General features: G+C 34.5%; 2 protein-coding genes across 3 annotated transcripts; both read right to left on the bottom strand.

Moving 5' to 3' along the window:
- Positions 1–133: 133 nt before the first annotated feature.
- Positions 134–9544, bottom strand: LOC128238888 (uncharacterized). 2 transcript variants are annotated; one of them, XM_052955196.1, is made up of 2 exons: positions 8975–9544; positions 134–6257 (listed from the first exon to the last, which is right to left on the bottom strand). In XM_052955196.1, the coding sequence occupies exon 2, from the start codon at positions 1562–1564 to the stop codon at positions 311–313; it is 1254 nt and encodes a 417-aa protein (XP_052811156.1). In that variant the 5' UTR covers positions 1565–6257; positions 8975–9544; the 3' UTR covers positions 134–310. The 2 variants fall into 2 exon arrangements, with proteins under 2 accessions (XP_052811156.1, XP_052811157.1); XM_052955197.1 differs by lacking the exon at positions 8975–9544 and adding an exon at positions 8633–8956.
- Positions 9545–18095: 8551 nt separating this feature from the next.
- On the bottom strand, positions 18096–22378 carry LOC128236589 (uncharacterized). Its single transcript, XM_052951559.1, has 5 exons — positions 22166–22378; positions 21668–21778; positions 20049–20096; positions 19705–19752; positions 18096–19027 (listed from the first exon to the last, which is right to left on the bottom strand). The coding sequence occupies exons 1-5, from the start codon at positions 22236–22238 to the stop codon at positions 18291–18293; spliced, it is 1017 nt and encodes a 338-aa protein (XP_052807519.1). The 5' UTR covers positions 22239–22378; the 3' UTR covers positions 18096–18290.
- Between the last annotated feature and the right edge of the window lie 1041 nt (positions 22379–23419).

Below are 23419 nucleotides of genomic sequence, written 5' to 3' on the forward strand. Positions count from 1 at the left end.
GCTTATAACGTTGACTCAAAGATTGAAATAATAGTTTAGTTTATTCTGTTTATCCTCCAAATGTGAAGAGAAGTATAGTTTATATACACATACACAAAAATATACAATACAATACAAAGTATGGACATAGAAAAATAACAACAAAAAACAAACAAACACACAAACGTTATGGACACATATAAAGCATAAGGTTATTTACAATATATACAAATAATACATTGCCTATATCATTTGACAGGAACTGACGCTTATCGTTTGATTGAAATAAAGTCCGTTTACAATTGTGTTGTGGTTACAATGGCATTTATTGTCAATTTATATTTTTTGCAAAATTTGACACTACAATAAAGCACTGGATTCGACATTCATCAGTAATGTCAAGATTGGTGAATCCTCTTAACATCTCAACAAGTTGATGGTTCAGATTTAATAAAATCAAGCGTCTAAAATGTTCTTCACCTAAGAGGTTTATAAGTTTGGACCATAGCCGGCATCGTTCATTTTCAAAATATGGACAAAAGAACACCTTATGCAGAACAATTTCATTTGTTACTGCATTACAATGATAGCATGTAATGAAATACTTCCGTGCAAAAAATTTACATAATAAACCGAACATTGAGAAACATTGCTTTTTATAGACTGGGAAGCTTTTTAGAAATCGCCATATCAGACAAAATTCATAATTGGAGTGAAAAAGGGAGAATAGTTTGAGGTTTTCGTCATTGTGTACTCTACTTTTCCACGATTTTGTCACATGTTCATCAATGGCTGATTTGCAAATTCTTTTCCAAACGAATTTGTTTGGAAACACGGAAGACTTAGAAAATTCTGTTAAGTATGATGTGAGTTCGTATTTACCTAGAATACTATATATATCAGGGATAAATCCCTGAGCTTTTATAGGTTGTGATATAAACGATAAAAGTCTGTTGACAAAGACTTTTTTAATTTTCATATTTGGATCAGCGTGACATAATTGACATAAGAATGCTAATTTTTTCGAATCAATGAAATTTTGAATTGGTTGGATTCCAAGACAACTGAGTGCAATGTCTGTGCGTGATTCTTTTGGGACCCCTTGGATCCACTTAATGCATTGCCGGTGGATTCTTTCCAAGGGGAGCAACTGGTTCGAAGTGACACCGCTCCAGAGTTCGCTCCCGTATAGAGCGGCTGAGAGAACTTTCGTTTCGTAGATGCGTATTGAAGTGATTGGGTTTAGCCCGTTTTTACCGATTCCACAGTTTGTCACACTGAAAAACGTTTTTCGAAGCTTATGGCAGCTTTCTGATATGTTTTCATTGATATTTAATTGTTTATTACAAAGTATTCCAAGGTGGTTATATGAATCGGATTCATTAATTAAATAATCACCAAGTTTCCATGTCCTAGGGCTCTTTTTATTTTCATTAAATACTAAAACTTTACATTTTGATGGATTATAGTAATACCTTTCCTTTCCGGCATGGTGAAAGCAGACATCTAGGAGATCGTCGAGACCCCTTTTTACATTAGAGATAATGACCATATCGTCTGCTGATGTAGGACATGCGCAGACCATGTTATGTATCTTAAAGCTGCTGTTGCAGGCGTCAATCTTATGTAGTAATTCATCAATAAAGAGGATATAAAATTGCGGGCTACAGCATTGGCCTTGGCGAGTGCCTTGTAGGATCGGGAAAAATTCAGACGAAAATCCGTTGGTTTTGACACAACTGAAACTATTTTCAAAGAACGATTTTAATATACTAAATAGAGAAATATCAACTCCGGTTCTGTACAACTTCAGAAGAAGCGAAGATAGCCAAGTATGATCGAAGGCCTGTTTGGCGTCAAGAAAACATGTATATAGTTTCGAGTTATTTTATTTGGCATAGTAAATGCATTCACGTAACATAAATGACGTCATAGTACAATTTACGTTCTTTTGAAAGCCACCTTGAGAGGGGTTTAACTCTATAGAACCGTCTTTTTCAAGAAGGTTTAAAACTATCTTTTCGAAAAGTTTTAACATAGTAGAACAAAGGGAGATACTAAATTCTTTTTGTTTAATACATCATCATCCCAACATCGCGATGGTACTGATATGCCCATTTCTGGCCTTCATCAACATGCGTGCTGGCTGGGATTTGTCTTTTAAATGTAACACTTGATGAAAAATGTAACACTGATTTGAGAGAAAATGGGTTTACCATTTATTAAAATGAAAACAAACTCGACGGTGAAACCCTGTAAAATATATAAATGGTGACTTCAAGGGAATGGAGTCGTTTAAGACATTTGTACCACACTTTTATGTAATTACGTTTGTAGCATTATTCAATGTTTCACTAATGTATATTCAATTTGATAACTTATCCATTGTGAATCCTATCCGCTTACTTCCGTTCCGATAAAGACATGCAGGTTTCAGTATTATTTCACGTAATATGAGATTAAACTGTTAAGCATGATCAATTTAGCTAACAATTTTGCATGTATGGTTATCATGTCCCATATAGAAAATTCAAATTTACAATCTACTCCACTGTAAGTTATGCCTTTTCTCTTTATCACTGCATATTTAAGTATTGAACTCGAAAAACGGTTTTATTATGGATTCACGCTGTTTTATCAAGTTAAATCGATATGATATTGTAAATGGATGTTTTAATAACGTTATAAACATTTCTTCTCCAAATAAACAGGGAGTGGAGCTGGGCTTCAAAAAATATTTAAACTATATTGAGTTCAATGAATTTTGTTCATGGTATGATAACTTTTTTTAATGAAACATGGCAATCCCACGAAAAGTGAATGACATAGTTTAATCGCAGGCTTTGTGGGTTATGACATTTTAGAGTCTTTCGCACTGGGTGTGGTGTAAGGTGGTGTCTCAGTCTTGTAGACAATTGGCACCACGCAGATAGCGATAAGGTTACGTCTATAGTGTCATGTGACTCCTAAGAAAGGGCCCTTCACCAAATACGCAGAAGCAAACGATAATAATACAGAAGTAATACTTGACACTTGACACTCAGATAAAAAGTATGGCTTATGGTAAAACAAAACAAAACAGCAAGGATTGAATTAGTAAGTTCATCATTATTACTTGAATGTTATGTATAATTCAGGTAGAAATAATCTAATGTCGAAACTCTTTTTAAAAAGGAAATTTCGGGAAACAAAACGTGTAAAAATGTCCTATACGAAAGTCAACAAAAAACGACAATCGTTTATACCGATTTCGCTGTTTTTCTTCCTTTCTCCATTAATAATCAACTGTTTAATACAAGTTCGATGAATTATAAGTATTGATATAACTACCTTAATGTTACTTTCAATGTAATTATATCCGTTTTAGGTTAATTTTATTAGCAATATCAACAAATACATACTTTTGGCTAATTTTGATTTCGATGTTCATAAATAATCATATCAAATTAAATGCAAAACTGTTCTAACAAGCAACATAGAAGTTAGAAATGATCATAGTCATTAGCACAATTTAATAATTCGATTTGCGTCATTTACAATGATAATTTTGTTTTATCTATACGTATATACTTTAGTGACCTTTAGTTATATGATATCACGGACCTATTAACCAAAAGTGATAGTATTGGATACAGTATCTAAATAATTATGAAAGTCAAATCAATTGAGTTGTCCCTCAACTTAACATATATCCAATCAAACTTAAAACCAAATGTATATGCTTCGGACCTTAAAAATAAACACATCATGACTTATCCAATAGGGTTGTGAAGGTAAAGTCCGTTTATACAAATATCTTATTTTATATATCAATAGTTTACTTATTTATCCACTCAGAAAGACGCTACAAAATACAATTACTGAACCTCAATAGACAGAATTTCACATGTATCCAAAAACACATAAACTACACACATCAGAAAAGTATGGATATTCACATCGGTTAATCTGTTAAACTGGATCATGACCCAATTAGGTTCTGAGCAATCCATTATCAAATAAATAAATGACTTATGGAATCTAAATAAAATAAATGTAAATAACTTTTACCTGCGGCTATACTGTGCATTTACGCAAATTTAACATATTTTTAAGCAATCTAAAATAAAATGAATACATCAATAATGGCAAAACTCGTACAAGACTAGTGCGTCAGGAATGTTTGGTTTGGTGCTAGTGTGGTTTGCCATTGGTCTAAAACAACAACAATACATATGATACGAAAAAGGTAAGCGCATATTTTCTTTAAAAAAAAACAGGTTGTCTGGTGGGCATAACAAAATCATGGTCAACTGTCAATGCACCATGTGTTCAACTATCCAAGGAATGAATGAGCCATTCTAGTTTTATACTAGTTCATGTTAAATAATTTGACATCAGTTTAAAAAGAAAAGAAAAAAAAAAGTTTGACAGATTCATATGTGTACTATTCGATAAGTAGATAAAAATAAGAGTGAAGTTGTATTGATCTGTAAAGCATGGTAATTCCAGAATCAGATTGTGGACGTATATGTTGTTATGGATAGCTATCACACACAATCAAACATATTATCGTAAATCTGAATATTGTACCTGTATATCTATATTCTTTAAAGACTGAATTACTATTTAAGATAAGAAAAACATCAGTACTTATAAGAACCCCCCCCCCCCCAGTAAATTTCAGATTCAATCAGAAATAGCATGGTTTAACTGTCAATGATTAATATATGCATGCTAGTTGGAAGAGGCATACTTATGTACTATTTGATGTAGGTAGCATCAATATTCGATGATTATATCACTCATGCGTTTTAAACCACTGGTTATGTGATTTGGACGGGAAACTCTGGACCACTGCGATGAAGAATAAATCATGGGCATTTGGACGACATCGTGTTGGGAGCGGTTGTGAATCCGTTTACATAGTTCATCCTGAGAGTTGATAACGAAGACGTTGCCTGTGTTGTCCTTAATCAGAACGTTGCAATCCGACGATCATGCGGAAATCAACGACACATTGCCTAGAATTAAAAAGGGGAGGACATCTTTTCGTTAAATCCTTGTTAACAAACCCCTCGCACATCCACTTCTTTTGAGGGCCGTGAATACACATTTCGCAATGGAAGATCCATGCATTGCTATAGTATTCAGTATAAGTATCTATATCCGAATGACGGAACGAAGAAAGCAGAAAACATGACAAGTATTGATTGGTGTTTTAGATACGACTCACCCACACCATTTTTGTGCTTTCCAAAGATGAAAACATGGATAAGTCGTTCGACTTTTTTACAATGATTCGGTGTCCTTTTCTGATCTAATGTGCACGAATTTCGAAATTCATTTAATCCGGTAATAACAGGATGAAATGTCCGACTAAATGAAGGAATCTACTATGCGCCCTTAAGTCTGCAGCTTCTTTCAGTTTCATTTATTTTAAATTGGTATTTTCGTTTCCTTGCTTACACCATCGACAATATCAACATGTTATTATATGTATTTGTATCGTATGACATGAATTCCAACGCCGCCGCTACATTCGCCTACGTTGGACTGGGTCACTGGGTCACCTCGTTCACTGCATCCTTTCTGTTTATGTACCAGTTGCTGAGTACAGGAAGGTACAGAAACATCCTGATATTATGTGGAAAGATGTTCGTGTGTTTGAGCTGGTAAAATGACGTTTCCCATGCTTCATTGAACATTCTGTGAGTGATTACTACCCTCGTTGAAATACGGCGTGTGTACGTGTTGTGTGTAGGGTCCATAAGAGATCTGGCTTCATAATACTCCTCGGCAGTGTACGCCATGATATCTATCCCCTTGGTTTCACCAATGTTGCTAAGGTCATGCTGCAACTGGAGCAATAACGAATCCATGCTTGAATGTTTTTTAAACAGTTTGAATATCATATTTGCTACTGATTTCGACACATTTTCAATGGTGACCTCCTGAATGTGCAAGAACACATCATCACACACAAACACTTTACTGATTTTTAACAAAATGAGTATCTCACGTTTGAGTGCAATCGATTTCTCCGGGATACGATCATTATTCAATAGCTTTGCTGTTTCCTTTTTCGTATTATCAAAGCCTTTTTGATTTGGATTCGCGTTCATCTTCTTGGTTGATTGTTGCTGATTGTTGATCTTATCCGCCTTGCCATATGAAGTTTCCCGTTTAACTTTTCCTTTGGAAGCTTTTTGGTCCACGTTTGCTTATTTTACAGTGTTAAGCGGTCTTTGTCCTGAACCAAAATCCACCAAATCGCACATACGAAATTATTGCCGCATCTGCAACACAATCAAATGCCGATTAATACTCATTTTATTGCGTTTTTGTGACACACATCAGAACATTATTAATTACATATTTTGAAATTCTTATCGCTAGGGAATGAAATGGTAATGTATCAATATGAAAAAGCAATAACATGTATCTAAAAAGTACACACGATACATCAAGGTGCTTCAAAATGAAACGCTTAAATATGTAAGATGTAAATAATACATAGTTCGCCTTCAAAATGTGACCGTATGTTGCTAGCTTTTGTTAAAAAGTAAATTCATGTTTCTAGCTATATTTCAATGAAATATTTGTTTAAAAAATTAAGCAAGCAATGAAAAGAAAGTGCCATTTATTTCGTTTTCAATAGGATTTCTAAATGACCCTTTATCCGTCAGTAACAGTTTGTCAAGCTTGAACCTCGACATGTGAACGACAATTTACAAATGGAAATTCTTAAGCCTGTTTTGCTTTTATACTTATGACTTGCATTTGTTAACGAAGAAGGTTCTGGGTTAAAACCTATTGTTAACAAAATAATCATACTAGCACTGTTATTTTCATAAAATATTTCACTTGAAAGCTAATGTATATCTAATTGATGGAGATATTTATAATTTAAGCCTGAATCACTGAGCCACCAGGACTTTTGCTTATAAAGTCGATATTTTGACATCTTAGCAATATATTGATATTATTACGTGATAATGTCAATATAACCAATCGCGACAACAAAGCTGTTACTAAGTGAGTTTGAGCGTTGTTTAACGCGAAATATATTTGAGTAAATATCAACATATGCTGAAGTGGTCCGGCTTTTGGTATCTTACTTCCGACATTCCCATGATGTGCAACACTTAATTTTGTCATACACAATAAGTGCATTTGACAAACACTAAGATTTTTCACTTAAGAACATTAAAAATTATCATTCGAAAATATTGCATCACATTTATATTAGAATCAGAGCTTGATTTTCTTCATGCGAAATTGCATCACTTGAAAATGTTCAGTATTGCTCTTGTTTCTCCAGTCTCATTCAGAAACTGCTCAGATACTGTTTGCAAAGCGTTATTCTCCACCCACGTATGTTGCTCATTAGCATATAGTGAGTCAGTGGTCCAGCTAGGGATTCCGTTGGTTTACAATACATTTTTTTTCATGAAACATGTGGAACTCAAAAATTATATGAGACTCTTTCGAAGCTATATACTCACTCTTATTTTTTCTCTTATTATTTAATCCTTAGTGGCACTGGGACTTTAATGGGGTTTTTTTTAAAGTTTTAAAAGAATGCGTTATAAGATGGCATAGATGAAAATAACATGTTGATGGTTATAGCGATTTGTCAATGAAGGATGGTGTGCCATAAAACAAAACATTACATTGTTTCAGAGTTTGCGCTCACAAAAGTTATTCAAATTTTAAAACATTTGTATTGAAGTCAAATAATTGTTCCTACCTTTTGAAATGTATTAACATAAGATATTTGCGAATAATTAACATAAGTATTTTTATATAGCTCTATCATAGTTACTGAAACCATACACCTTGCTTTGATAAATAATACGATTAAAAGAAGATAACTTGGCGAGCCGCACGTATGTGAAATCAGTTTTTAGTTCGTATAATTTTACCTCACGTAACATTGATAACACGAGATAGCATCACATGAAGCCTCAATTAGTTATCTTTGAATGTATCGTGAAATATTTAAATCCTGCGACCATTGCGTGTAGTCTAAAACAGATTTCTTACTTTTTCAAACGGCGGGCGCAATCGGCACTCATAAAATACAGTTATTTAGATAATTATATTATCAAAACTCGCTTAGAATCCCCGCAATCAATTGTTCTTTTCTTCCTCACAATTTAGCATAGGCCATCGTATTGTGTAACACTGTTTCGAATGGACGACATTGATATTTTGTAAAGCCCATTTTCGACTTCTTTTAAAGACAAGACAAGATTAGTTACTTGAACAACCTTCCAGTATTTCGAACCAAAATGTTTATGTATTTGAAGACATATCTAACCTGAAAATATTGGTTGATTTGCCATAATTTGTTTTGTGTAAATTCAAATGTGATTCCACGATCATCTTTAAATATTACCGTGAAACTCCTCCCTTAGTTGAAATAGTATAAATTACATTTGTCAACATTTCGTAAGCAATGATATTGAAGTCTACATATTATGGCTTGTGGTCTTACTGACATATTATAGTAGTTTCTGATTTAAAATTACAATACTAGCTATTCTATAGCCTATGAGGTCAAACATTTCGAACTGGAAAGAAGACTTCGATCTCATTAATGTTTAATAAAAAACTGAAATACTGAAGTTGAAAACCTTATTGAATGTTCAAAATATGTAATCAGTACCTTCTGTGTTTAAAGGTAATCGTTCGAATACGTTTGTCCGCCCTTTGTTTTTTTTCCAAAATTTATAATTACTTTAAACACAATGAGGTACAATCCTTTAAGATGGATAAAGCACACTTTAAAATGAAAGAGCGCGCCTACATTTACCATCTCAGTTCGTTTATTTCAATTTGAAATAGTCATATTACTTCCTGGTTTTAAAAGAAAAATAACCATTGTATATCTGATGAGGTTAAACTATATGAACCGAAAGAAGACCTCGATCTCATCAATGTTAAATATAAAATATAATACTGAACTTTAAACTTAATAGAATGTTCAAAATATGTGATCAGCACTCACTGCGTTGAAAGGTTAGCGTTCGAATACGTTACTCCTGCTCACTTTTTTATTATAAAAATAATAATAAATTTTAACACAATCAGGTGCAATGTTTTAACATGGACACAGCACAATTTAAAATGAAAGAGCGCGCCTATAAATAGTTCTTCAGTTCGTTGATTTAAATTTCAAAATATCCATCAAGTCATGTCAAAATCTTCTCTTTATGTCCTTGTTGATATCTTAAACCATTTACTTCCGTAAGTGAATAGAGAATGGTCATGGCCGTAACACTTAAAGTATAACTACGCGTAAAATGTCCGTATACATGTATAGCACGAACGAAGACTCAAAATGAACATTGTAAGCGTGAAAAAAACCCACAATATTATGAATGGCGGCTCAACATGGACACTTTCCTAAGTCCTACAGTTTCTACAAAAACACCCTTTCAATTCAAAGAATTCGTTAAATGTCAAATAAAATATCCAAACAAAGTTTTCCTTATGGGTATAACGGTACATGGACACAAATCTTCCCATATATAAATGATGTGCAACATCAATTAGAAATTAGAAAATTTGACTTTATTAGTCGAAGTAAAGTATTATATTAAGTGATACAGCAATGCTCGATCATTATCGGAGCCTAATAATAGCACCACTTAATACATACGTGGGATTTTTGAAGAGCTTGAATACAATGTAATCATTGATAACATTGTTTAATGTCAACTATTATGATTATGAGATAAAATTGACATTGTCTGTTTGTTTTATGTATAGCCATCCATCATTAGACCATAATTGTGGGCTAAGTTTTACGACGTTGGAAAACTTCGCATTTGTTTGGAAACAACCGGTTAACACCGGACTTTATTCCGAATGATCAACACGTCTTTTCATGTTGAAATACAAAGTAACACAATTTGACTCGATGATGAAACGTTGTTCAGCGGTAGAAGTGGACAAGTGTCGCTGCTATGCAATAAAGGGTGTCCAACGAGTGTCTTCTTTGGTCGCTGGTATGAGATGACGAGTGTCTACCTTGGTCGCTGATATAAGATAAAGGGTGTCCAACGAGTGTCTTCTTTGGTCGCTGATATGAGATAAAGGGTGTCCAACGAGTGTCTTCTTTGGTCGCTGATATGAGATAAAGGGTGTCGAACGAGTGTCTTCTTTGGTCGCTGATATGAGATAAAGGGTGTCCAACGAGTGTCTTCTTTGGTCGCTGGTATGAGATGACGAGTGTCTACCTTGGTCGCTGAAATGAGATAAAGGGTGTCCAACGAGTGTCTTCTTTGGTCGCTGGTATGAGATAAAGGGTGTCCAACGAGTGTCTTCTTTGGTCGCTGGTATGAGATAAAGGGTGTCGAACGAGTGTCTTCTGTGGTCGCTGATATGAGATAAAGGGTGTCCAACGAGTGTCTTCTTTGGTCGCTGATATGAGATAAAGGGTGTCCAACGAGTGTCTTCTTTGGTCGCTGGTATGAGATGAAGGGTGTCCAACGAGTGTCTTCTTTAGTAGCTGATATGAGATAAAGGGTGTCCAACGAGTGTCTTCTTTGGTCGCTGGTATGAGATGACGAGTGTCTACCTTAGTCGCTGATATAAGATAAAGGGTGTCCAACAAGTGTCTTCTTTGGTCGCTGGTATGAGATAAAGGGTGTCCAACGAGTATCTTCTTTGGTCGCGGGTATGAGATGATGTGTGTCTACCTTGGTCGCTGAAATGAGATAATGGTTGTCCAACGAGTGTCTTCTTTGGTCGCTGGTATGAGATGACGAGTGTCTACCTTGGTCGCTGATATGAGATGAAGGGTGTCCAACAAGTGTCTTTTTTGGTCGCTGGTATGAGATGACGAGTGTCTACCTTGGTCGCTGAAATGAGATAAAGGTTGTCCAACGAGTGTCTTCTTTGGTCGCTGGTATGAGATGACGAGTGTCTACCTTGGTCGCTTATATGAGATAAAGGGTGTCCAACGAGTGTCTTCTTTGGTCGCTGGTATGAGATGACGAGTGTCTACCTTGGTCGCTGAAATGAGATAAAGGGGGTCCAACGAGTGTCTTCTTTGGTCGCTGGTATGAGATGACGAGTGTCTACCTTGGTCGCTGAAATGAGATAAAGTTTGCCTAACGAGTGTCTTCTTTGGACGCTGGTATGAGATGACGTGTGTCCACCTTGGTCGCTGTTTTTTAGATGACGTGTGTCCAACTTGCTCGCTGGTATGAGATGACGAGTGTCCACCTTGGTCGCAGTTATGAGATGAAGGGTGTCCACGTATGTATGACACGTGACGGCTTGTATGAGATGATAAATGTCCGCATTGGTCGTTGGAATGAGATGAAGGGTGTCCACCGTTGTCGATGGGATTAGATGACGAGTGTCCACCTTGGTCGCTGGTATTGGATGACGAGTGTTATTGTTTAAAGATTACTATCATAATTATTAGATAAAACTGAGTATCCACTTTGGTCGCTGGTATGAGATGACGAGTGTCAATCTTGGTCGCTGGTATGAGATGACGAGTGTCCACTTTGGTCGCTGGTATGAGCTTACGAGTGTCAACCTTGGTCTCTGGTATGATATGACGAGTGTCCAACCTATTATGCTCTTTGACTCAATGGACGATTTGTTCTGCTCGCTACAGCACATTTCTCAAATAATGAGCGAAAAAGACTTTAAATAATTTAGCATTGTGTAATGTTCAATCTAGTCTTGATTTTCATCTTGTCGTTTCTAATAAGTTCTCAATAATGACAGATTGTTTTGCTTTTATTCGTTAAACACATTGACCTTAATCAAATGCAAATGAAAATTAGTATAGACCCTTTATCAAAATATTGGACAGCCCATTTTCTTTTACTTTTGAAGCCTCAGTGAAGTCCCTCATTGTCCGTACATGTGTTTTACCAGGGCCATCTCCTCGTAACAATATTTTATAAACATATTATTAATATGACAAGATTATTTATGATGAGATAATGCTTTTATAATGAGAATTCAGATATATTTAGATATATGATCACCAATATATTAAGACACACACCCCACACAGCTTGCCAATTGATAACGAATGCGTGTTAGTAAATATAACACATGTTATATTACATGATAAGCTATATCGAGTACCACTCATTAAAGTGTTTATCTAACCTAAAATGATTTGCCAATATCACTGTTAAGATCCTACTATAATTTATAGTTAAATTAATATGAATAACATTTCATAATCAATGATATTAAAACCTAAAGGATTGGTCATGTCGAATCATTGGCAAAATATTGCCTGTGCCAACTACGGGATGCCTGAAATTATAAGGTAGAAATCGTCGATCATAAAAGAAGATTCTTACCTCATAAAATGGTTAATGCTTTAGAGATTGCTAAAATAGAAACCTAAAATAATTTTCAATTGAAGATGATATTTATCCATTTTATTAAAGTAAGCGCTAGAATACTTTAGTCTCATCCACTGTTTTCCTTTCCTTTATACTGTTTACTCTCAACGTTAAACTAAGATCAATCAAACAATCACCAGCGGTCTGGTTTTGGTCAAAACTCGCCTTTATCAGAAACCTATTTATTTGTTAGGTGAAACCTACTAATTTTATGAGATTATTTATAACTGATACGTAAGAATCATCTACACGTTGTTAATGACTTTGACCCTTTGGCCTTGAAAAACACACGAGATAATTGGCCAATCAGTATTTTGCTATAGTATCACTCGAATTCGCGACATTGTAAATATGGCTCGTTTTAACGAGATACTAAGTCGTTTTAACGAGAAAGGGTAGTCGACTAAACGAGATACTAAGTCATTTTATTGAGAAACGGTAGGCGACTAAACGAGATACTAAGTCGTTTAAACGAGAAACGGTAGTCGACTAAACGAGGTACTAAGTCATTTTAACGAGAAACGGTAGTCGACTAAACGAGAAACGGTAGTCGACTAAACGAGATACTAAGTCGTTTTAACGAGAAACGGTAGTCGACTAAACGAGATACTAAGTCGTTTTAACGAGAAACGGTAGTCGACGAAACGAGATACTAAGTCGTTTTAACGAGAAACGGTAGTCGACTAAACGAGATATTAAGTCGTTTTAACGAGAGGCGTAAGTCGTTTCAACAAGATAAAAAAAACACATGTCAACTCTCTGCCACCGTAAAGAAGTCAATATCTTGCTTTATATATGTTTACTATAAGCAGTACAGATTTGATAACATGATCTCATGTTTCAGTGCAAAAAGTCGTATAATATTATGTTCATGAATATTCAAGTTGATTTTCCAAAATACAAATCAGCAAGATGCATAATGGAGCAGTATTTTTACTTATAGATTTATTCATACGCACATCTATCGCATAATATTTTGGTTTCGAAATTCTATAGCTAAAATAATATAACCTTTTAATAACTGTTACAGAAAAAAAGACTATTTTGTTTAAAGAAGATATTCAAAAGTAATATAAATAGGGGCAGTAATGTCAGCTGCGTCCCGGTTTCCTGGTTCATTGTTTGGGGGTATAAAACGTCCTAGATTCCATGAGTATAAACATTTTATTCTATATGTTTTTTATGTATTTTATATAAACGACATTTTGCACCGAATAAAAGCAATTCCTTGTTTACGATAACGCTTGTTTTAGATGACAATCATGTCTGTATTAAAATATCCGGTAATGGAGATAAATCGGTACATTTAAGAAAAATGCTTACTGGTTCATTCGGTACATTTTTAGAAACAAGGTACATCCCAAATCCGGTAAATCTATGGCACACTAAAATAACGACTAAAATTCGATTGTTTTTCGAAATGCATGTATGTGTACTATAACACGTATATGAAAAGTCATTTTTTTAAGTATCGCGTTGTCATCTGGCTGCAATTGCGATTCAATGTGCTTGTATGATCTTGATAACGAACCTATTCAATCCTATAATATAGATAATAAACGGAAGTAAACATAATATTAAAAAAACTGTTTATAATGGGAGCTTCAAATAGGATAAATTAAGACAAGTAACGAAGTCGGTAATGGGAGCGTCAGCGTATGCGGTAGAACCATACGATTGAGGGAAAAGTCTTTTGCAAAACAAGCATGCATATGTATTCACGATATTGGACCAACCCATTTTATGAAAAATATCATCGGAAATGTGAATTATCTATGTGTATATGGAAACAAAGGCAGGCGACCCTATAAAATGTAGTATCCTTCTTAAGAAAGTCAGGTGCGCCCAGAGTGGAAGCAAGTATGTTCCGGTTTTCCTCCATAGCTCAACCACAAAGAAGAACATGTAAACAACGTATGCAAAGTCGTACGTTGAAAGGGCATCAAGGTGCGTTAAATGTAGGACACTAAAGTCATTAAATTGATAATGGAAGACTAGCATTTGTGTTGAAGAATGCAGCATAACATGTAACTACAGGCGAACCCCGTTGGCTCGAACTCACAGGGACCGGTGAAAATACCTCGAGCCTCGGGCAATTCGAGTCAACCGGGAATGCTTACGTTTAGTTTAAAGAAATCGGCCCTTTACTTCAAGTTCACGCAAACGAGAAAATCGAGCCGAGCGAGTTCGAGCAAACGGGGTTTGGCTGTCGTTCAAAACCTCTTTTTTTCTCACCTCGCTTGCTTTTTTATTCTAGCATCATGATCAATGGTTTATAAACCAAAATATAATCGGACTGAAGCTGTTTAATATCATTCGTTCTATTTAGATTGCCAGTCCCTAACAGTTTATGTGCAAAAACATGAAATACTGCACGGAAGGTTGCTGATGCAGTGTCAGACGACTCAAGCTTCCCATGGCAACAAACCTTAGAAGTCGGATATTTGCGACCAGAGTTGAACCAAGGTACTCAGGTTTTGGATATCATGATGTATTTATAGTAAAACGCCACTGTTGAAATTATACCAATTCTTTGACATTTTGGCGAAAACACCATTTACTTACTGTTTATAATCTGGGCAATCAATTTGCATGATTTAATTCACCAATTTAATAACCACGTCTGTTTTGATGAATTTTAGACGAAATGCTGTGTATCCGAAATCAGTTGATGTTTTTGTTCACACTCTGTAATTATAAATTATTTAATAGTTATTGATAAATTTTCTTAATGCCGACAAGTGTATTGAGTTAATGAGTAATGTACAGTGATGTAGTTAAATGTACGATGGGTGTTCAACAAGTTCTCTCATTTTCTTGTAATTATGCAAAAAGAAAAAAAAAAACGTTTCCAATTTGAATATTGGGATATTATTTTCATTTATTTAACAAAATATATTCTTAAACATGAATTCATAAGAAAAAACAACATGTTCTATATATTTTAAATGACGTCCATTTTGTGCTATATCAAAATTAAGTCTCTTTTTAAAATTTACAATCACATTTACATTAAACGTCAGGTTTCTCTTTCCCTCATTCTTGATAATCATGCGTGTTTGCTGAGAATACAAATAGAAATTGGATTTATCTGAAAACCATTTATGTTCAACAGTGACATATTGATCAATCGTCCAGTTAGCAAATTCCAATCTGCTGTTGATGTCTGATTCTTTCAAATGCTGCGATACAGACAATAATCTGAAAACAATTTTAAATCGTAACGTTATATTCAATAAACACTTCCATAGCTAAAGGAATTTGTAAGGTCTTCAAGAAATTTACTCATTTTAGTACTATCAAACATGGATGTATTGGCACTAGCGGCAAAAACATACGTTTGCGACAACAGCTAGTCAGTCAAAGATAAGAAAACGTGAAAGTAAGAAAAGAAACGTAAGCAAAAATAACTCAATATCAAATGAAGTCTGATACACCGAAAACACATTATCAGTAGAAGCATGAAGGATAGGAAAATAAAATATATGGAGGTCAAACTATTATGACGTTTTTAATTATGCAGATGCTGTATCTGGTTAAAATTTGGCCAGTTGACATTGCTTAAACATAGAAAATTGGTGTTGGAGTATGCAATTTGTAAATCGAATATTACTTAATATTAATTGATAGTATATAACTTTCTGATACATTTTGAACAGTTTTTTAAAAATTCTACTTTAACTAAGTACTAATTTATGTTTTGAAAATGTTCCAAAGGCATGTAACTAATGTAAGAAAGCCTCACTTCATATTGCAAAGTTAAAAAGGAGGAATTTCTTTAAAAGATAAATTGAATACCTCGATGAAACATCACATCCAAACACAAGTGGATGCCGCATATCGTAAGTTAATCTCACGTGCTGTTCTTTAAGGTTTGCATTTGTTAATGCAGTTTCTTGACAGCGGCAAGTGGCATAATTTACATGTTCACTGTTTGCGAAAAATAGTTCATCTGCAAGTTCTGGCTTTTGAACCAGGTTTGGAATTAAAGCACCTGTGCAATGAGCCATTTTGTTTCACACTTAAATGTTTGAGTGTTGAGCCTCATGCAGCCTTATGTAGTGACAATGTTTCTATATACTTAGTAAGTGAATGTTTTGAGAATCTTCTTCTCTGAAACGACGAAGTCGAGGCCCTTGATATTTGCAATGCAACCCAATCTAGAGGTCCTTAACTACAAGTGTTCTAATAAATTCATATATAATATGTTACATAAACGCTTGCCTCTTTGCGTATATAAAGTCCATCGGTCCGTATATGACTGTATTTTAATACACCAGAGCTGTCGTAGAACAGCGCGCTCGACTATATGCCGCTTAAACAAAGAACGCCGAAATGCGACGAAGCCAGGTTTTCAACGATTGACAGAAACACTTTAGACTTCGTTGTGAGAGTCAGTTTCATTTTTTTATTTGAGTATCAGCGACCTTGACCTTGATCATAGCGGCCCGAAATGCAATCCCTTGGAAGCCCTCCATAAACTCTAAGTTCCTTTATACCAAGTTTGGTCACACTATGTCATCCCTAACTTAAGTTATTCAGTACAAACTTATATTTGTTCTTAGTAATAAACACCTTGATCCTAGGGGCCCAAAACGCAATTCCGTAAAATATCTTCCATAACTCTTCATATATTCCAAGTTCGGTCACAATATGTCTACCCTGACTAAAGTTGTTCTGTATGTACCATTTTTCTATTTTCAGTGACATCGACCTTGACCATGGCTTTCTGTGCCTTGAACATAACTCCAAGAAATGTCTCTATCAACTCTTTATATATACCAAGTTTGGTCGCAATATTTCAACCTTAACTAAAGTTATTTAATATCCACCATTTTTCTATTTTAAGTAACAATGACCTTGACCTTGACCATATGGGACCCAAACGCAATTCAAAGAAAGGTCTTTATGAACTCTTCCTATATACCAGGTTTGTTCACTACATGTCAAACTTTACTAAAATTATTCGACACCATAGGTCAGTTTGACGCCGCCCTCCCGCCGCCCTCTCTCACTTTTCATAATTTGTATTTATGATGATATGGAGTTGTGTAACCTAAGTGAGTGGCGGTTATAGAAACTGTGTGAAATGTTTAGTGAATAGAATGAAAGGTCTTAATGTTATTAGTAAAAATCTGAACATGAACCGGGCACAATGTGCCCTAAAACTTTAACCTAAGTTCCTATGTCAATCAGGGGTCATAAGTTGGACACAAGGCCCAAACCTTTGATATTTAATAATGAAGTCCCATAAAGTGGTAAGTAACTACCTTTATCCGTAGCAACTTATGTCTTCCTTAGCACAAACGAATTCCTGACCAACTACCTTCATGGCCACTGACTTTCTGATGAGCTAAAGACTTCCTTAGCAACCATTTATTCATATATTTTTGTTTCATCGATAACAGTAATTGCGTAAATGTTTGACCATGATATTGCTTCATATTTAAATCAAATGAATTTTTATCCATTCAATTATACTAAAAAAACACAATTAATCGTGTTTGTTATATCTTCTGTGCACGTTTTATTATTTGCTACATATTCTTCTTATGCATTTTTGTACTTTGATTTTTTATAAATAACAAAAAATAACTTCGTTAATGGTCGTTTGTCAGAATCGTTTATGAATTGGTTTGTAATTAAACAGAAATACTTTATCAGGATTAGAAATGATGAATAATTCTTATCCCAATGATGAATACAAATGAATTATATAGTACGCGTAAAAACGCGGAAAGGTCAGTTTAACCAACGTTTATTTCATTCCTACGATAAAATATAAACCATAGTTATTCAAATAAGTACAATATAAAAAGATAAAAATATTATTAAAGAATGATAGTTGATGATGCTAAAGCAAGAAGTATGAATTTATATAAGTCAACGTGGGTAATCGGATGCTAAAAGAGTATTGAATGATAAAGTTTACATTCGTTACGGTTCACAATATTGCAACGACTGTTGATGCTGAATGTTGAGGACACCATCGACGTTAGCATTACTTTTTTGGTACACGTAGATCACTTCAGTTGGCTTCTTTAGATAATGTTTCAAGTTAGGGAACAGTTTATCTATTTCAGCACTGTCGGTGATACGGTCGGTAACTTCAAAATAGCTATTTTTCAAACCCAATACTTCCTTCTGTCGGCTGAACCTGTCCTCCGCGTAGTCAGCAATGTAGAGACCATACATTCGTTCCACTATCATCAGTATTTTCCCTTTTGCAAAGCCCAACGCAATGTCCTTGCTTATACTTGCACTAAAGAAGCCTTCCTCTACAAAAGCAGTTTGTCCAGCATATGGATTGAACGTCATACCGCGATAAACCATTTTGTATTGTTTAGTACCTTCGAATCGTATTGACATGTCAATGATATTCGCAGCTCCCTGAAACACTGCTTGTATTTGGCTATTTCTCCCAGTGTGGTACATACAGCGAAGCTCTTTGTTCAGACAAAAAGGAAAATTGTTGACATCTTTATCTTCAAGCAAAGCCAAATTGATGGGGCAATATCTTGAATACATGCTGATCCATGATATGGCGAAATGACTTGCACCGTTGATGTACCCGAGACTTCCTGCTTTTTCTCTAGCTTTAGTGATACAACTACCGATTTGAAACCTGGCATCCACTTCTTTCATAGTGTCAAGGGCTTTCCTTGCAAAGATGTCTGAAAAACGTTTTTATCAATGTCCTCAATAAATCATCAAAAACAGTAAATGGAAGATACATACATTGATAATGTTTTGTGAAGTTTTAAACATTGCAAATATGATTGTTGTTTGAGTTTTTAAACCTTACACATAATTGAAAGACATTTTGATTTTGTTTGCAACTTAAAGTTGAACTGAAACTGAGTTAATAGAAAATATCCATTTATATCACATAATCACTTTTTATGGATTTGTATAAAGGCTATAAAAAGATAATGTTAATAACATGAGTTAAGTCATTAAACAATATTGAATCAACAATAATTAGAATAAGAACTACCCTCAGATCGAATGTTAAAATTGTTCTTCTATTTGTGTAAGAATTATGACTGATATTGGTCTTACCTAAACATATCGGCACTGCATACAAAGGCAATGATAATATGTTCAACGCAGTTCAGACCTTTTGTTTCCATTTGTCCAAACCAAAGGCCTAGGTGCATTTAATTTTGTTGTACGTTTTACCACTCAGAATTATATGACATTTCTATATATGTTTTATCTCATGTTTTATTTGTTTAACATAGTAACACATTTAAATTTACCCTTTTCGAATGAAACTTAACAATATATGAAGATGAATCATTCGAAACTTTGCGTCCTCGATTCATAATAAGGTAAAAAAAAGACTTGCCCGCCTTAGACTCCTTTTTTGATGAACTTGCTGGAATATTTTGTTGTCCTGAAATAAATAGATCAGCACTATATCATAAAGAAAGGCAATGAGAAAGTGTTAAAACAAATTAAGGACTTTTATTTGATTACCATAACATTAACGTCTTGGTGTGTGTGATTTTTATACTACATGTATTTACAGCTCAGAATTATATGATAATTCTATATATATATGTAAATCTAAAATCCGATGTTCCATTTGTTAAATAGAAAAACAATTTTGAATTCACTCTTTTCCAAGTATTAAATACAGTTGACATGAATCATTGCTTCATCCTTTTATTAAGGTAATAAATGACTTGCCTGCATTAGGGTCCGGTTTTGGTAAACTTGCTTGAGCATTTTGTTGTACTGAAATAAACAGATCCGCACTTTATCAACAAGATGAAAAGGTGATAAAACAAGTTCAGGACTTTTGTTTACTTTTTCCCAAACCATGACATACACGGTTTGATGTGTATATGATTTCTTATTCTACTTTTTACAACTCAGAACTACATGACATTGCCATGTATGTTTATCCGATGTTTTATGGTATAACAGTTTTACAGATTTAAAGCTGCACTCTCACAGATTTCACGTTTTGACAACTTTTTTATTTTTTTGTCTTGGAACAAGCCAATTTGGAAAATTCATGGAAAGCAGTTTTATATGACTGCTGACAAAAATAAGATCGCATATTTTTATATTTAAGTTTAAAAACTGATGTTTCATGCATTTTTCTTAAACCGTTAGTAACGGTTTAAGCCATAAAACATTAATTTTTGAACGGAAATATGAAAATCTATGGTCTGATTTTTTGTCAGCAATCTTATATCATTGGTTTGCAGATATTAATGCAAACCTTTGCTCTTTCTAAGACAAAAAAAATAAAACAAAAGTTGTAAAAATGGTATATCTGTGATAGTGCAGCTTTAAATTGACCCTTCTCCAATTAAACTTAACAATAATATAAGTATATATCATGTGTTAACATACGGATAGAAAAATCCAACCCGAGGACATGCGCGTAAGTCGGGAACGAGACTTGCACGTTATCGGCAACGCAGCGTGTCCAAGGGTCGGATTTTTTTCGATCCGGACCGGAAAAGCATGACTGATATTTTTTTTGCTTTTCTATAACAATCAATTTCTAGAAAAAAATGGCTAAGAAAAGGCACTTTTATACATTTCACCCAAAAAAATTGTGTGCGACGTTGTGTTCAGACGTCTTAAAGCTGCACTATCACATATATACCGTTTTTACAACTTAATTTATGTTTTGTTTTTGAAAGAGCAACTCTTAACGTTAATATCTGTAAACCAATGATAAAAGATTGCTGCCAAATGATCAGATCGCAGATTTTCATATTTACGTTAGAAAACTAATGTTTTAACGGTTTAAGAAAATGCAACATCAATTTTTGAACTTAAATATAAAAATCTGCGATTGGCTCGTTCCAAGACAAAAAATAAAAAAAAGTTGTCAAAACGTTCAATCTTTGAGAGTGCAGCTTTAAAGCGCAGTAATTTTAAATCACAATTGACGTCAAATAGTTTACGATTATTTATTTTCAATTGTAATTAAAATGCTTGCACACCAGTATATTTGATTCTGCTTTATTGAAATGACATAACCTACTTTTCATAAACAATACAATAAAAGAAAAAAAAGAAGTTACGCGTTGTTGCGAGTCACTCATCTTACAATGGGTCGAAGAAGAGTTTCCATCGCAGGTCACATGACCGGAACACACGTCCGGTATGCAAAACAAATACAGTTCTTGTATAACGGACGTGAGAGGCAAGCCTCGTTTGCAGCTCATGCACGTGCCCTCGGGTCGGATTTTTCGATCAATACTTGAAACACATGATATACAGTTATATTCACATGAATTATTGAAACATTGCTTCTTCGATTCATTAAATAATAAGTAACTAACCAGGCTTAGACTGTTCCTGTTTTTGTGAATTTGATTGAGAATTTTGTCGTACTAAACTTCCTTGGGAATTCTGTCTTGTTGCCTGTTGTTTTGTTGCTGACTGCTTGTTGGCTGAAACAAATAACAATGTTTCCATTTTTGGTCTCTCAGAAGCATGGATACATTTATCATATTGATAGTTGGACTTCTGTCGCTTTTGTGTATTTCACGGATAGACATCATAGTGAAAATGTTTCCATTAAGAGAATGATTAATAAAAAATACAGGGACAAGCCTAGAAGTCGAAAATTCCAAACCAAAAGCTGTTTGGGTGAACAAGGCAGGGGCCGAAAAGACAAAGAACGAGAGACACAAACAAATAAACAGCACATACACAAATACAATCACACTAAACAGACCACACATCAAAATAATTTAATGATAAATGATGGAAAAATTAAGAAAAATATGATTGAAATGAGATAATGAAAACCAATCAATCAAATTAATGACACTTACCTGAATTCATGCATTGGTTGCCACCAATTAACAGGTATACGATCACATACACGATGTAAGCTCTGAACATCATTGTGTTATTGTTGTTCCTGCTGTTGTTGTTGTTTCTTGGAAATTTATTTTATTTTTGAAACAAAGGTCCTCCAGCGTTGAAATAAAACTAATAGTGGTTGTAATCTCGTTCGAAATAAGACCTGTGACAATCCAAGTATCTCGGAACAAAAAAAATATTGAGAGGTATGGAGTGATCAGGATACTGACAAGTGTGCGTTAATACAAATTAAAGGCACATACACACTCGTGAAAGTATAGTCTCTGTTTTGATTCAGCTACATGTAATCAGTAGTTCGACTTTTTGGTAAGTATTTGAAATTTGCAACATCTATAAGTTTGATTTTATGCCAAACATATATCGTTATTGAATGTTTTCCAGTGGTTAATTCATTAACTTAATTTATTGAATTGGTCTCTTTTGTATAACACATGCTCCGATTCGCTACATTGTGTTCATAGATTTAGGTAAGACCAATATTGAATACTGTATTGCCCCCAAGAATTAGTAAGTATATGACAAGGCACAAATTCAATTTAATGTGGATTTTACTAATATTTATACATACTGTATTGCGCAGATCAATTTTAAAGTAGAAGCATACATACTGTATTGCGCAAATTAATTTTAAAGTGGAAGCATGCATACTGTTTTGCGCAGATCGATTGTAAAGTAGAAGCATACATACTGTATTGCGCAAATTAATTTTAAAGTGGAAGCATACATACTGAATTGCACAGATCAATTGTAAAGAAGAAGCATACATATGTGTGTGCGTGCGTGCGTGCGTGCGTGCGTGCGTGCGTGTGTGCGTATGTGTGCGGGTGTGTGTGTATGGGGGTATACCTGTACTTTTTCTTTTGCAAAACATTTCGTTATGAACCCATTTATAAGTACTAAGAGCTTGATCTTAAGACAGATAAGGGCACACTTACGCTTTCATTGGGGTATTGTCCAATCATGTCCTTGTGCAGTGCTGGTGATAAAATATGAATTATTGTCGAACAAACGTGTCCTTAAGAAGCAATACGATTCTTCGAAAATGTAATCCGAGGGTATTGTACTTTAACATTCTCTTAACTATTCTCTATCTATTCTAACTATCAAAACGTGCAACTTTGTCATTCAGGCACCACCAACACGAATTTAACATTAGCCTGGGGTGGTATTAAATATACAACTAGTCTCGACTTCAATGCGCG

Source organism: Mya arenaria, chromosome 6, assembly GCF_026914265.1.
Source record: "Mya arenaria isolate MELC-2E11 chromosome 6, ASM2691426v1".
NCBI classification, from domain to species: domain Eukaryota; kingdom Metazoa; phylum Mollusca; class Bivalvia; order Myida; family Myidae; genus Mya; species Mya arenaria.

Excerpts from the sequence above, each read along its gene's own strand:
- LOC128238888 (XM_052955196.1), bottom strand. The coding sequence starts at position 1,564 with ATGGTCTGCGCATGTCCTACATCAGCAGACGATATGGTCATTATCTCT.
- LOC128236589 (XM_052951559.1), bottom strand. The coding sequence starts at position 22,238 with ATGATGTTCAGAGCTTACATCGTGTATGTGATCGTATACCTGTTAATT. Across the intron at positions 20,097-21,667 it reads ACAGGAACAGTCTAAGCCTG|TACAACAAAATGCTCAAGCA; the intron begins GTTAGTTACTTA and ends TGTTTATTTCAG. Across the intron at positions 19,028-19,704 it reads AAAAAAGGAGTCTAAGGCGG|ACATCTTTGCAAGGAAAGCC; the intron begins GCAAGTCTTTTT and ends AACGTTTTTCAG.